Source organism: Cetorhinus maximus, chromosome 25 (assembly GCF_964194155.1).
Source record: "Cetorhinus maximus chromosome 25, sCetMax3.hap1.1, whole genome shotgun sequence".
NCBI classification, from domain to species: domain Eukaryota; kingdom Metazoa; phylum Chordata; class Chondrichthyes; order Lamniformes; family Cetorhinidae; genus Cetorhinus; species Cetorhinus maximus.
In genome coordinates, this window is record NC_135903.1 from 4,871,903 (window position 1) to 4,885,870 (window position 13,968).

The 13,968-nt window shown below is 43.1% G+C and overlaps 2 protein-coding genes across 2 annotated transcripts in view; one reads left to right on the forward strand and one right to left on the reverse strand.

Moving 5' to 3' along the window:
• Window positions 1-5,491, reverse strand: part of rapgefl1 (Rap guanine nucleotide exchange factor (GEF)-like 1) — a 79,921-nt gene extending 74,430 nt beyond the window's left edge. Inside the window, exon 1 of the mRNA XM_078529319.1 lies at window positions 5,461-5,491. The gene's annotated coding sequence lies outside the window, so the exon portion shown is untranslated. The remainder of the gene's footprint in view (window positions 1-5,460) is intronic.
• A 142-nt stretch (window positions 5,492-5,633) lies between these two features.
• The window catches only part of med24 (mediator complex subunit 24), a 70,600-nt gene continuing 62,265 nt past the window's right edge, over window positions 5,634-13,968 (forward strand). Inside the window, exons 1-4 of the mRNA XM_078529321.1 lie at window positions 5,634-5,795; window positions 7,842-7,980; window positions 9,034-9,116; window positions 10,268-10,306. Of these exons, the coding sequence (XP_078385447.1) occupies window positions 7,851-7,980; window positions 9,034-9,116; window positions 10,268-10,306 (252 nt within the window). The 5' untranslated portion in view covers window positions 5,634-5,795; window positions 7,842-7,850. The remainder of the gene's footprint in view (window positions 5,796-7,841; window positions 7,981-9,033; window positions 9,117-10,267; window positions 10,307-13,968) is intronic.

A 13,968-nucleotide genomic window follows, 5' to 3' on the forward strand; every position in this document is an offset into this window, starting at 1 on the left:
AAGAGCCAGAGGTATTGCACAGTAGAATTGTCTTTTTCCAGTTAACTTTTTCTATTAGTTGTCCCATCAGAAAACACAGCCTAGCTTACAAGAGAATGAAAATGGAAAATGGAGTTGCAGCGCCACAGTTCTTTGTTATCAAGTCAAGAAAACTGCTGACTACTAGGGCAAGTTATATCTAAAGAATAAATTATTAATGTCATATTCTAAAATTTTTTTGACCATTTTACACAAAGAATTTGGAAAAAGGGTGACTTTAAAATTGTAGTTTATAAACCTTGTCCTTTACCTCAAGGGGAACAAAAGGAGGGTTTGAATCAGTTGGTAGTTGAGATGGAAATGAGCCATGCTTTAAGTTGTTCAGAGTTGTTAAGTCCTCATAAAGGGTTAAATAATAAGTAATTTATTGACTTGTCTATGTAATCAATGAACATCTCGCACCCATTGTGCTGGAAAGTTTTTGGTTTCTTCTTGACTGTGAACTGTTAGGAAATAAAACATTGTCAGACACCCAGGAGGCAGTCTGGACTTTGGAAAATGGACATTGTACGAGCAGTCAAGTAGCGCAAGCTTGTGAAAAATAGGAAACTACAGGGAGAGGAGATAATACCCTCAACCACAGGACAGAACAGAATGGCGATGGGTTATTCTGTTTAAGCTATGTGAAATGGGGCTGAATAGCATATTCAGTATTTTCATGTGATTGTGCAGAAATAAGTTGCATTAACTAAACTAAAATTATTTAACTATAACTATTGTTCTGTATGTTTGTCTAACTCTGGGATATTGCAGCTTTAATGATGCAAATCATCCAGCACTGAGTCAATCTATTTTCGGAAAGATTGAAGAAAAAAAGACAAGGGGATCCAGTCCCGATCGCAAGGGAGTATTAAAGTTACACCCTTGGGCCCCAGAACTGTTCAAGTAGATATAGCGCATTGTGAGTCAACTCCCATAGAAGTAAGATACTTAAGAATGCTTAAGGTGGAGCGCGGGGAGAGCGGTGACTGGGCCCAAGACGACATGTTATAGTAGACCTGAGTCCGTGACAAAGTATAAGCTTCATCAGTTTCTGGAGTGTTGGATGCGGATTGAACATGCTATACTCCCCACATTATGATAAATGCACTCAAAATTAGCACCAAAGCAGTTCAGTCGACAAAAATTAAAAATGCTAAATGGCATTTTGGTCTGATGTTCACTTTTTAAATGAAAAGAACCAGTAAGACTTGGCTAAAGTTCACAAATACAATACAGTTGTTTCCGTTGAAGGGAGAGGAATCTGTTTTCCTTGTCAAGTTTGCTCCAAACTTCCTTTTTTGAAAAGAATAATTGGTTTTCCCAAAGCTGTCTATTTGTTGCACCTCCTGAGCACTGTTCCAAACACACAGTGTATCAGTGACAGCTGCCATCATGAAATAACAGCTCCCCCATCACCCTCAATCTTTCAAAAAATGAAGTGTACTCTTCTTTGTGTTGGCAAACCTGATTTTCCTATTGTTAAACCCTCAAAACAATGGCACAGTTTCCAAGCTGCAAAGATGTCGTGGCACTTTTCATCAAAATCTCTGAGGCAGATCAAGTCCCTTCCCAGAAAAAGGCAGGCTCATCCCAAGTGCAATCATGTGTCATATCCTAGATCAGAAACTTGCATACCTGACCTCTTAGTCTTTCCCTCCTCTCAGCCTAAGGAGGTTTGGGGGAGATATGAAGGTACGAGGAAGGAAGCTATTTCCTCAACACTGCTCACTAGGTATCACATTGATTGATTTTACAAAAGGTCAATTTAAAATAGTGCTCTTTGGGGGGGATCTCTTCCTTCTCCCTTAATGTTTTGTTATTTACTACATTATTGCCCTTTGATTTGAAAAGGTGCAATTAGAGCAAGTGATAACATGCCCTAATACAAAACAGAAAAATGCAGGAGTTCTTGTCGTTTTGACAGATCAGCAGATTAGATAAAGGTTGTACAATCTTCTTGTCAGTGTGGAAGAGCAGTAAAGAATCTTGCAGATCTCAGAGCAATGTGTGTTCAGACGTGGTATAGCTGGGGGGGATATTAACGTTTTATTGCTATTCAAATTCTGGCAGCTTCAAACCCATCCTCAACAATATGTTCACTGAGTGAATGTTTCCCAGCAGCATTCGAGTACAATTAAAGCTTCAACAGCCGAATCAAGCTTTTGTTTGGAGCTAAGCAATATGGAGAGTGAAGGAATTGGTGGCGACCCCCATCTGAACACTTCTTGTAACTCAGGATACTGAGGCCCCCTGACAAGTATCGATAGCAAAATAGGAATGATTTGACAATCCCATGTTCTGGGAGGGAGCGCTGGTTGGGCAGCCATGCTTACAGGAACACAAGCCAGAGGTGGGCTTACAACACTGTAGCTCAGCTTCCGCAATATACAATCCCTGTGTGTGCGAGACCCTGGGAACATTGGGTTGTGGAATGATTCCTAATGGATCCACAACTCACAACTTCCCCATAACCCTCTGGATATCTGCACTCCTCTAATTCTGGCCTCTTGTGCATCTCCAATCTTAATCGCCCTGCCATTGGTTACCGTTCAGTTGCCAAGGCCTCAATCTCTGGAATTTCCTTCCTACACCTCTCCACTTCTCTACCTCATTTTCCTCCTTTAAGACACTTCTTAAAACCTAACTCTTTCACCAAGCTTTTGGCCATCTGTCCTAATATCTCCTTATGTGGCTTGGTATCATACTTTGTTTTATAATGTTCCTGTGAAGCACTTTGGGACGTTTCATTCCATTAAAGTTGCTAACAAATACAAGCTTTTTGCATTATATCTGGAGATTTTTTTGTGTAGATCAAAGGAAGGGATGTTAGCACTGGGAAATGGAGCACTTTCCTACTTTTAACAATAAGTGCTAAGCACTCCCAGGTCAGGTACAGCTCCAAAAACAAGCAGCACTACTGTACCAGCGTGATACTTCCATTTCTCATACCATGTCAACTAAATGCAGAGAATTGCCGATTTAGTGGAAAATTTGGAACATTTTATTTTACCTTGAACTCATTCCACTAACAGCTGTGTTGAAATTAACCTAATTGATTTCACGTAGTACATACTGTGGTAAAGGGCTACACCCAATATCTTAACCTCTCTTTCAGATACTGAATGCCCTGCTGTATAATTCCTGAATTTTCATTTTCTCCCTCTTACTCATGCTCTTCCTGGTAGTATGTATGGCTGTTTTTTCTATAACTTTGCTGGCTTCCTTTCTGTTATACTTACTCTCCCTCTCCGAGCCCACCTCCGAAAAGGCAGTAATCATTTCATAGCTGGTGCTCACACTGTCAGGGCTATTTTGAAAATAGGCACAAAAATAAATATTTGCAAGTAGGTAGCATCTTTCATGACCACCAGATGACTCAAGGTGCTTTACAGGCAATGAAGTATTTTTGAACTGTAGTCACTGTTGTAATGTAGGAAACGTAACAGCCAATATGTCCACAATGAGACCCCTCAAGCACAGATGTGACAATAACCAGATCATGTTTTTTTTTGTGATGTTGACTGAGGGACAAATGCTGGCCAGGATTCCAGGGATAACTTCCCTGCTCTGCTTCCAAATAGTGCCATGGGATCTTTCATGTCCACCTGAGAGCATCTCGAATTAACATCTCAACCAAAAGGCAGTACAAGGGGCAGCACAAAACATCATACAACACTGGGAATTGGCATCTTTTTGTCAGGAACTACTGCCTTCTCTGATGGTCAAACCCCGGGTAAAAACACCTCCTTGTGTGGGATTATACTACACAGACCGTAGGTTCAACTCCTAGTCTGTGTTGAGTTAGCTAAAGTCACCAGGAGTGCTGATGGGGACACCAATTGGCTACAAGTGTCCCAAAGCTGAGGAAAGAGAAAATAGTCAGACAGCTTCCTTGCCCCTGCTAAAAGTGGGCACTGGGCGAGAACTAAATTGGGCTTGGCTGTGATGCCCCTAACAGCAGTGTGTGCCCAATGAAGAACTGCCCCTTTGGTGAGGGAGTGGAGAGTTATTGGCACCTGTGGGGCTTGAATTTACCTCAAGCAAATTCAGGCTGGGGGAGGAGAGAAAGCACAGCAAACTGAAAAGCAAATAGGGAATGTCTCCAACTCTGCGAATGTTTATATAAAAAAAAATAACGCAAACACGTTTTACTATTGTAATGGAAAATTGCGACATATGGAGCAAGGCATGCTATTGCGTTCATGTGTAAACAGCCCTGTTACTCCGGGCTGAATATTTAATGGCACAGGAAATAAACCATGGCTTTAATTCCAGGCTGTGTAAAACAAAAACTTTATCACGTATAGATTCAGAACTATAATGGGCACCTCTATTGAGGGGAGGGGGGGGGGGGTGCAATCGCGACTCTTTGGACTTAGATGGAGTATAATGTAGGCTCGCACCCCAAACCCACCCCCCCCCCCCCCCCCCCCACCACAAAGCAAGCTGACCCCATTTCCCGGGAAGCATGGAGAATCAATAGGACATCTGTCAGTGCAGCCAACCTGCAGGCAGGGAGGCAGGGTGGAGGGAGGCAGGGTGGGTGCAGGCAGGGTGGAGGGAGGGAGGGTGGAGGGTGCAGGCAGGGTGGAGGGAGGGAGGCAGGCAGGGTGGGTGCAGGCAGGGTGGAGGGAGGGAGGGTGGAGGGTGCAGGCAGGGTGGAGGGAGGGAGGGTGCAGGCAGGGTGGAGGGAGGGAGGGAGGCAGGAGGGAGGGAGGGAGGCAGGGTGGAGGGAGGGAGGCAGGGTGGAGGGAGGGAGGGAGGCAGGGTGCAGGCAGGGTGGAGGGAGGGAGGGAGGCAGGGTGGAGGGAGGGTGCAGGCAGGGTGGAGGGAGGGAGGGAGGCAGGGTGCAGGCAGGGTGGAGGGAGGGAGGGTGCAGGCAGGGTGGAGGGAGGGAGGGTGCAGGCAGGGTGGAGGGAGGGAGGGTGCAGGCAGGGTGGAGGGAGGGAGGGTGCAGGCAGGGTGGAGGGAGGGAGGGAGGCAGGAGGGAGGGAGGGAGGCAGGAGGGAGGGAGGGAGGGAGGCAGGAGGGAGGGAGGGAGGGAGGCAGGAGGGAGGGAGGGAGGGAGGCAGGGTGCAGGCAGACAGGGCAATCTGCATGAGGATTGCAAATGCTGCAACTGCTTAAAAACCAGAACCCAATGATTCCGAAAGACGCAGCAGCCTCGGGAGGGATGCAAGTGCTTAAAAAAAAGAGATGGGGGGGTGGTGGGAGGGGGAATGAGGCTCAACAACCTTTTTGGATCCTAACCTGCATTAATAGGTGGACAAACAACCCACATCTCATTTCTAGACAGATGTAGGCATCTGGTGCATGAATATATACCGCACACACACATATACTCACTCACACACACACGTCTACAGGCAGGTGCCCTGACATTATCTTAAAACCAGATCTCATGGATTTTTTTCAGCAGCAGAAACAAGCCTGACTTACCATCTCTGCGCTTCCCAGGCAGGTGACGGGGGGGGGGGGGGGGGGGTGGGGGAAAGCTGACCCCGGTGCACGCTGGGGGCTGTAGTTCCCTCTCCCCGCCCCCTTCCCGCGGTCCCGCCGGCCGCCGGACTACAGCTCCCAGGAGGCGCCGCGCCCGCCGCCACCTCATTGACTCCATTGGCCCGGCCCGGCCTCGCCTTCCGCCAATCGCCGCCGGCGTTGCTGGTCGGTGCGGCCTCCCCCCCGCGGTGGGCAAGATGGCGGAGTGTTTGGCTTGAGGCGCCCGGCCGGTGGGAGCGGCGCTGAGTTTGGAATTTAGTCAGAAATATTTTCAGGTAAAAGCGCCTTTCGTTTTACTGTCTGATCCACGTTATTTTTCTCTTTGGAGGGAGGGCTCGCTCTGGCAGCTTGGCACTTCCTGTCATAGTTAATCATAAACTAACGCACTGCACAGTTAATGGAGGATAACTCACTACAGCCTGGCCCCAAACCATGGATAACTCAATACAAAACAAAAATACCTGGAAAAACTCAGCAGGCCTGACAGCATCTGTGGAGAGGGACACAGTTAACATTTCCAGTCCGTCGGACTCTTCAACAGAACTGAGGAAAAATAGAAAAGAGGTGAAATATAAGCTGGTTTAAGGGGGGGGGGGTGGGACAGGTAGAGCTGGATAGAGGGCCAGAGATAGGTGGAGATAACCAAAAGATGTCGCAGACAAAAGGACAAAGAGGTGTTGACGGTGGTGATATTATAAAGCGAGTTTTAGTAAACACCAGGCGAGAAATGGAAAGCAGTGAAGGCCAATAGGGCAAACGAGAGAGGCGGGAAATCCTGTCGGGAGAGAAGAGCAACACTTCTTCAAGGTAGACATTCCTTGAAGAGAGGTGGCAGTCAAATTAAACACTGAGATAAAAGCAAAGTACTGCGGATGCTGGAAATCTAGAACAAAAACAAAAATACCTGGAGAAACTCAGCAGGTCTGACAGCATCTGCGGAGAGGAATACGTTTCGAGTCCGAATGACTCTTCATCAGAGCTGAGGAAAAATAGAGAAGAGGTGAAATATAAGCTGGTTTAAGGGGGCGGGGATGGGATAACTCAGTACAGACTGTCACCCCCAAACCATGGATAACTCAATACGGACTGGCACCCCCAAGTCAAGGATAACCATTGACTGTCACCCCAAGCCAAGGATAACTTACTACAGACTAACACCCCAAACCATGGATAACTCAATACAGACTGGCACCCCCCAAACCATGGATAACTCAATACAGACTGGCACCCCAAACCATGGATAACTCAATACAGACTGGCACCCCCCAAACCATGGATAACTCAATACAGACTGGCACCCCCCAAACCATGGATAACTCAATACAGACTGGCACCCCCCAAACCATGGATAACTCAGTACAGACTGGCACCCTCAAACCATGGATAACTCAATACAGACTGGCACCCCCAAACCATGGATAATTCAATACAGACTGGCACCCCAAACCATGGATAACTCAATACAGACTGGCATCCCAAACCATGGATAACTCAATACAAAAGCAAAAATACCTGGAAAAACTCAGCAGGTCTGACAGCATCTGTGAAGAGGGAACACAGTTAACATTTCAAGTCCAAATGACTCTTCATCAGAACTGAGGAAAAATAGGAGAGGTGAAATATATATTGGTTTAGAGGGTGGGGGGGGGAGTGGGGGAGTGGGGGGGTGGGACAGGTAGAGCTGGATAGAGGGCCAGTGATAGGTGGACTGTCACCCCCAAACCAAGGATAACGTACCACAGACTGGCACCCCAAACCAAGGATAACTCACTAGAGGAGAGCTACTAGAGCAGAGAATGCTTTACTACAGGCGCAGTTGCACTAGAGACCTGCATCCTTTGAAGAGAAGAATAGATTTTAAGCAGAGGAGGATATGGGCTACAGGGAAGGTATAGACGAGTAAGATTATTTCTGGATTGTTTGAGTGAAGCACTGACAATAGGACAATGGGCCAGATACTATCTGTTGTAAATATTTATGGTTCTACCTCTAATTTCTGTGGTTAGCACAGCTCAAAATAGGCTTTGCAGACAAAACCAAAGTTTAGAAGGATGGTATTTCTAAGTACTGCTGGGTGTCTTTCCCACTTCATTTGAAATAAACATGTCAGCCATCCACAGTTTAGCTTTAGTGAACCTGAAATCTGCATTAATAAGGCTTTTTCATTCTGGAATGTTTTAATCCTAACCATATCACATTATACATTGTTCAATACACAAACCCATCTTGATTGTTTTGATTGCATTGTTATAAGGTAATGACATCAACATGGTTGGCATGATGAAGCTGTTTTATTTTTTCCCTCCCTTTGCTGGTACTAGGGCTTACAGATGAAGGTGGTGAACCTGAGGCAGGCCATTCTTCAGGCCTGGAAGGAGCGATGGACAGACTATCAATGGGCCATAAACATGAAAAAACTTTTCCCAAAGGGTCCCACGTGGGACCTCCTTGGACTCTCAGGTCAGGCTCTCAACAGTGTGAAATCTGTTCCTGAGCTTTGGAGATGTGATGCCTTGGCTGTTTAAAACAGAAAAGCAAAAAGCTTTTTAATGGATGAATCTTTGTATCATTTTAAAACAGATTTGGGAAATAGCCCATTCTTCTGTTTTGTTAACCCTGTGACAATTTAACCTGGCTGCTGATGTGAAAAAAGAACAGATATCCAGAGCTAAACTAACTAGGCAATTGATCGGAAGCAAAAACCTGTCTGCTTTTCTAGCGAAAAAAGCAGAATCTATTGGAAACATTCACCTGGTCAGGTAGTGTCTGTGGAGAGAACACACAAATTAATGTTTGTTGTGTAGATCATTCTTCAGAACAATTTTCTAGCTGTTAAGTTATTAAGAATTGCCCATGTACCTCAATGGAACTGAGATATGGGATCTTTCTAGAATGGAGTTTTTAATCCATAACTTTAGCAGTTTACTGGAACGCTGGTACTGCCTTAGGGACACCAGCTGTCTGATTACTTTATAAGTATCCATTGTCCATGTGTGGATCTAAACAATGAACTTCTGCAGACTTTTTGACTAGATCCTGTTGAGGCCCAGCCTGATCCTAAGCTTAACTGATGTCCACATGCATCCACTTTCAGGCAGCTGCCATTAGTTAGGAATTGAGAGCAGGAACCCAGATAGATTTCTTCCCTCCCCCAGCTGAGGCATGTTGAGGCAAATTTATAGTGTCCTTACAACCATTTTAGCTACTACCGGCTAACACAGCACAGTCCAATGAAATCAAACCTAGGGCTTTTCTATCATGTAGGTCAGCATACGTGGTAAGAGTATTTTTAACACAATCATTCCAGGAGTAACTGCAATGAAATCCATCCTCAGTTCATTAATGTTTCAGTGCTGTGTTTTTGGCTGGATGAATTGCAATTCTCATATTTGAACTAGAAAAGCATCCACTGTCATGTTATGGTATTACAGAGTACCCAATATGCTTAAAGATTTTCAGAGTGCTTTTGTTCACTAAATAATGTTGCTCTGATCTTGTTTCAATTTCTTCTAGATCACCTCCTGGAACAGGCTTTGGTGGGCCCATCCCCCAATCCTCTGATTATGTCCTATTTGAAGTATGCCATTAGTTCACAGGTAATGTGACTCAAAGCTCCATAAATCAGTGGTGCCCAACCTGTGGGCTATGAGTTATACGTGGTTCCCAAACCATGGTGTTTGGCATTTGAAGCCCAGACAGCTCAATCCTATTTACACTTGTTCTCCTGATCTATTGTGCAAACTTTGCAAGTGAAAATCTGTCTTTTCGTGCTCTTTCCTAATTACTGATGAGTGTTAAAACAGAGCACCGGCATATTTTGGTCTCAGCAAACTGAGATAAATGCAAATTAAATGGGAACTCGTGGCTAAACTTTATATATGCCTCTAAAAGCTGCATGGTACTCACCTATATACCCTACAAAGGCAAAACCTGACCACCCCTACAGTGGATATCACTATCTTTCCAATAGGAAAATTCATCTGATGTACAAATGCAGTATTCAAAAAGTCATGTACCATAATTGGACACTGGGGGTCACTGCCCAAAGTATATTTGCTCATTAAAATCAGGGTTATTCAACAGTAAGTTTTAGTGTTCAAATAGGTTGATTTTTGGTGTTTTCTCATTTGCAACTTGTAACTTTGTTCCACTTCCTCCAGTTCTTAAGAACAGGTAGTTCCCATTGACATTGTAGATGTACTTCGCTGTGGCTTGGAGCATTAATAGGCCTATTGAATATCAACCTACAAATTCTTAAGAAAGCATGTACAAAATAATAATGTAGGAATTTCATCAGCTGCCTTGTCTTCCTCTCTTTCTACAACGAATGATCTAACATCTGGAAGGCCCTTCGTTTATTAGTTGATTGTCATCATATTACACGTTAAGTGTGAGGAAAAGATTTTACAAGAAATGGAAACTAAAATCCAATAATAATCTTGTAAGTTTCTCTTTCAGTTTTATTCTTGTCCATTTTATTTTAAATAATTTCCTCCTCATTTCAATTCCATAAAGCATAGCCAGCCTGCTACTTGAAATGATGTGTTTTGCAGCTGGAATGTGCTTGGCAAGCATGAGTTTGTTAACCTCTAGTGCAGAAGAGACAATGAAGAGATATCCAGTGCAATAAGTGTTGAGAGACTGCCTGTTTAATTCCAGTATGATGTATAAAGATATATATCATAACACATTGTGTTCAGAAAAGCTATTACTTCAGTTTCTCATTTTCTTCCACTTGCTTTTGCAGATGGTGTCTTATGCAAGCGTGATGTCTGCTATTGCAAAGGTCTGTATTTGAATAGTGGAACGATTTTAGAATGCAGAAATCTGCTGGTACGTCTAGTACCTGATTTCAGAGAATCCCTCTGGTGTGCAAGATAAGAGGCAATATTGTTCTTCTCTATTCTCCTGCTCTCTTTCTCACTCCCTGTTTCCCTCCTCACAGTCTGATGTGAAGACATAATGCTAGCCGACTAAATAAAATATCACCTGATCGGGTTTTGGCAGCAGTACTATTTGGAAGTATTGTTAACTACTCTTGGGACATTTGTTCTAAGGTGCCTATCCAGCTGCAAAATGTGGTCCATTTTTAATTACTGTAGTAAAAAAATCAAGAATGTAGCTACATGAACAATGCCCAACCACACCTGACATAAATAAAGAGGCATATAATTTTCATTTAGAAAGACAAGATTAATCAAAGACAGGATTTGTTAAGGGAAAGTCAAGTCTGACTAGCATGATTACAGGAGGAGGGAACATGAAAGATTGATGGGGGTAGTGTATTTGGCATGGCCTATATGGATTTTAGCAAGGCTTTTGATAAGGTCCCACAAGGGAGACTGGTCACAAAAGTACATGGATCCAAGACATAGTGGCAATTTGAATCCGAAATGGGTCAAAGGCAGGAAGCAGAAGGTAATGGTTGATAGGTGTTTCTGTAACTGGAAGGATGCTTCCTGTGCAGGATTCAGTACTGGGTCCTTTGCTTTTTGTGGCATATATTTATGGTTTGAGCTTGAATGATTAAGAGGTTTGCAGGCGGTACATAAATTGGCTGTGCAGTTGACACTAAAGAAGAAAGCTCTAATGGATTAGTCTGGTGGGCAGAACAGTGGCAAATGAAGTTCAACCCGAAGAAGTGTGAGGTAATGCATTTGGGGAAGACAACAAGGCAAGGAAATACACAATAATTGGTAGAATACTGAGAAGTATAGAAGAACAGACGGACTTGAAGTGTATGTTCACAGTTTCCTGAAGGTAGCTGGACAGGTAGATAAGATGCATAAGATGGTATACAGGAAACTTGCCTTTATTAGCCAAAGCATAGAATATAAGAACAGCGATATTATGGTGAAACTGTATAAAACACGAGCTAGGTCACAGCTGAAGTACTGTGAGCAGTTCTTGTCACCACACTATAGGAAAGATGTGATTGCGCTAGAGGCAGATTTACAAGGATGTTGCCTAAACTGGAGAATTTTAGTTATGAGGAAAGATTGGATATGTTAGCATTGTTTTCTTTGGAACAGAGGAGGCTTTGGGGAGATTTAATTGAATTATAACAGGTCCAGGAAGAGTGGATAGGAAGGCTTTATTCCCCTTGCTTAAGGGCTTCATAAGCAGGGGCATGGACTTGCAGTAAGAGGTAGGAAGGTTAATAGGAGATTTGAGGGAAAATGGATAAAGTTGATTTATGTGTGCAGTGTACCATCTACCAGTTTTCACCTCATTCCCATTTTTTTACCTGACTCTTAACGAGTACAATTATTCTCCTCAACCACCGCCCCCCCATTTAGTTTTTATTTACTCCTATTATGGGGACTATTTTATCCATTAGTTTTCATTTCTGATCAAGGCTTTACACACAAGACATGCGTCAGTCTCCTCAGATACTGATGAACAGTGTTCCCTCTCAAGCCATATAGAAGTTCTCAACATGCTGCACTGTGAACTAAAGGACAGTAGAGAGATCTTTAAACTAAGCTAAATAGTGGGGAGCGGGGATCATGTGAGAGGAGATGTGGTAAATCAAAGGGAAACAATGAGATAAAAGTACAGGGTAGCGATTTGGGTAATGATAACTAGAGTGTGGCAGGAAGAGATAAAGAGTACAAACTTAAGACTGCACCAGCAGATAAGGCCAGAGATTGCAAAAATGACTAAAAAACAGAGTTAAAGGCTCTGTACCTGATTACATGCAGCATTCGTAACAAAGTAGATGAATTGTTATCACAGATAGAAATAAGTATGTATGACCTGATAGCCATAACATAGACATGGTTGCAGGGTGACCAAGGAGCAGGCTATTCTAGACCTCATAATGAGCAATGAAACAGGATTAATCTGTTATTATCCTATCTGATATTACTACTGGGCAAGTCAGATCCCAGAGTGAAACCTGGCTTGGTAGATCTTAACTTTGTTTTCTTTAGAAACCGTGGAGATCAGTTACTGAACACATACACAAGAGCCTGCCAGTATACTGTTAAAGAATAAAATGTTTATTAAACACTAGACAAAAAGGCTGGAAAGATTTCAGTACAGATACCAGAAAATAATTCAGATTCACACTATTCCTTTTATCCTAACAACCCTTACAAACACAAAAGCCCAGTGAAGATTTACCACTGTCTCAACGCCAAGGTTTCTTGCATGGGTTAGCTCAGCTTCAAACATTTTCCTGCTGCTGTACTGCTGAGCATTTACTAGATGCTTTTCTTCAGCTGGTATCTCTCCCTGAGACACCCAAAAACCGCAATATAAACTCAGTTACTTCGACTTGAGAGCAAACACATGAGTTCCATAAACTCAGCAGACTTGCAGGATTTCTTATTAGAGAGATTAGACCTTCTGCCTGTTCTCTCTGGTATACACACTAACTGACTGCCATTCTGTGTTTCCCTGTCTCTCTCTGTCTCCTGTTGCTAGGCAACAGCACAGTTCTTTTCTACATTTTTTTTTTAGCTTCACTGCTAACCCCTTGGTAATCCATCTCTTCGCTTCAAAAGTTGTAAAACCTAATTAGAAATGCACACGTACAAACAGGGCCCTAGACTCCCTGGCACCCAGCTCACAAAAACCTCTAAATGAAACTCAAACCAAATTTCACCTTTCTTAACACCCAAATACAAAATATATATTAAACTTAAAGCTATATATTCCTAACAAACTTCATGGTCAAGGAGCCTCTTGGTGACAGCGATCATAACATCATAGAATTACACCTTCAGTTTGAAGGGGAGAAGTGTGGGCCTAAAACTAGTGTTTTAAACCTGAATGAAGATAATTATAGGGAATGAAGGCAGAGCTAGCTAAAGTGAACTGTGAAAATAGGTTAAAAGATAGGACAGTAGAGATGTAATGGCAAACTTTTAAGGAGATATTTAATAATGCTCAGCAAGGATTGATCCCAGTGAAAAGGATGCATCATCTGCGGCTAAATAAGGAAATTAAGGATTTCAAGTTAAGACCTGAAAGAAACACCGTACAGATCTACAAAGATTAGTGTTAGGCCAAAAGATTGGTCAGATTTTAAGAACCATCAAAGAATGATTTAAAAAAATATAGAGGAAGAAAGTAGAGTATGAGGAAAGCTAATTTGTAATATAAAAACAGATAGTAAGAGTTTCTACAAGTATTTTAAAAGGAAAAGAGTAACTAAAGCTAATGTTGGTCCTCCAGATGGTAAATCTGAGGAATTGATAATGGAAAACGTGGAAATGGAAGAGGCGTTGAACAGGTATTTTGTGTCTGTCTTTAGAAAACTTCCCAAAGATACTTGAAAATCAAGAGATGACCAGGAGGGAAGAACTTAAACAATCACCAACAGCAGGGAAAAGGTGCTGGGAAAACTGTTAGACCTAAAGGCTGACAAGTCCCCCAGGAACAGATGGCCTGCGTCCTAGGGTCTTAAAAGAAGTGGCTGTAGAGATAGCAGAGACATTG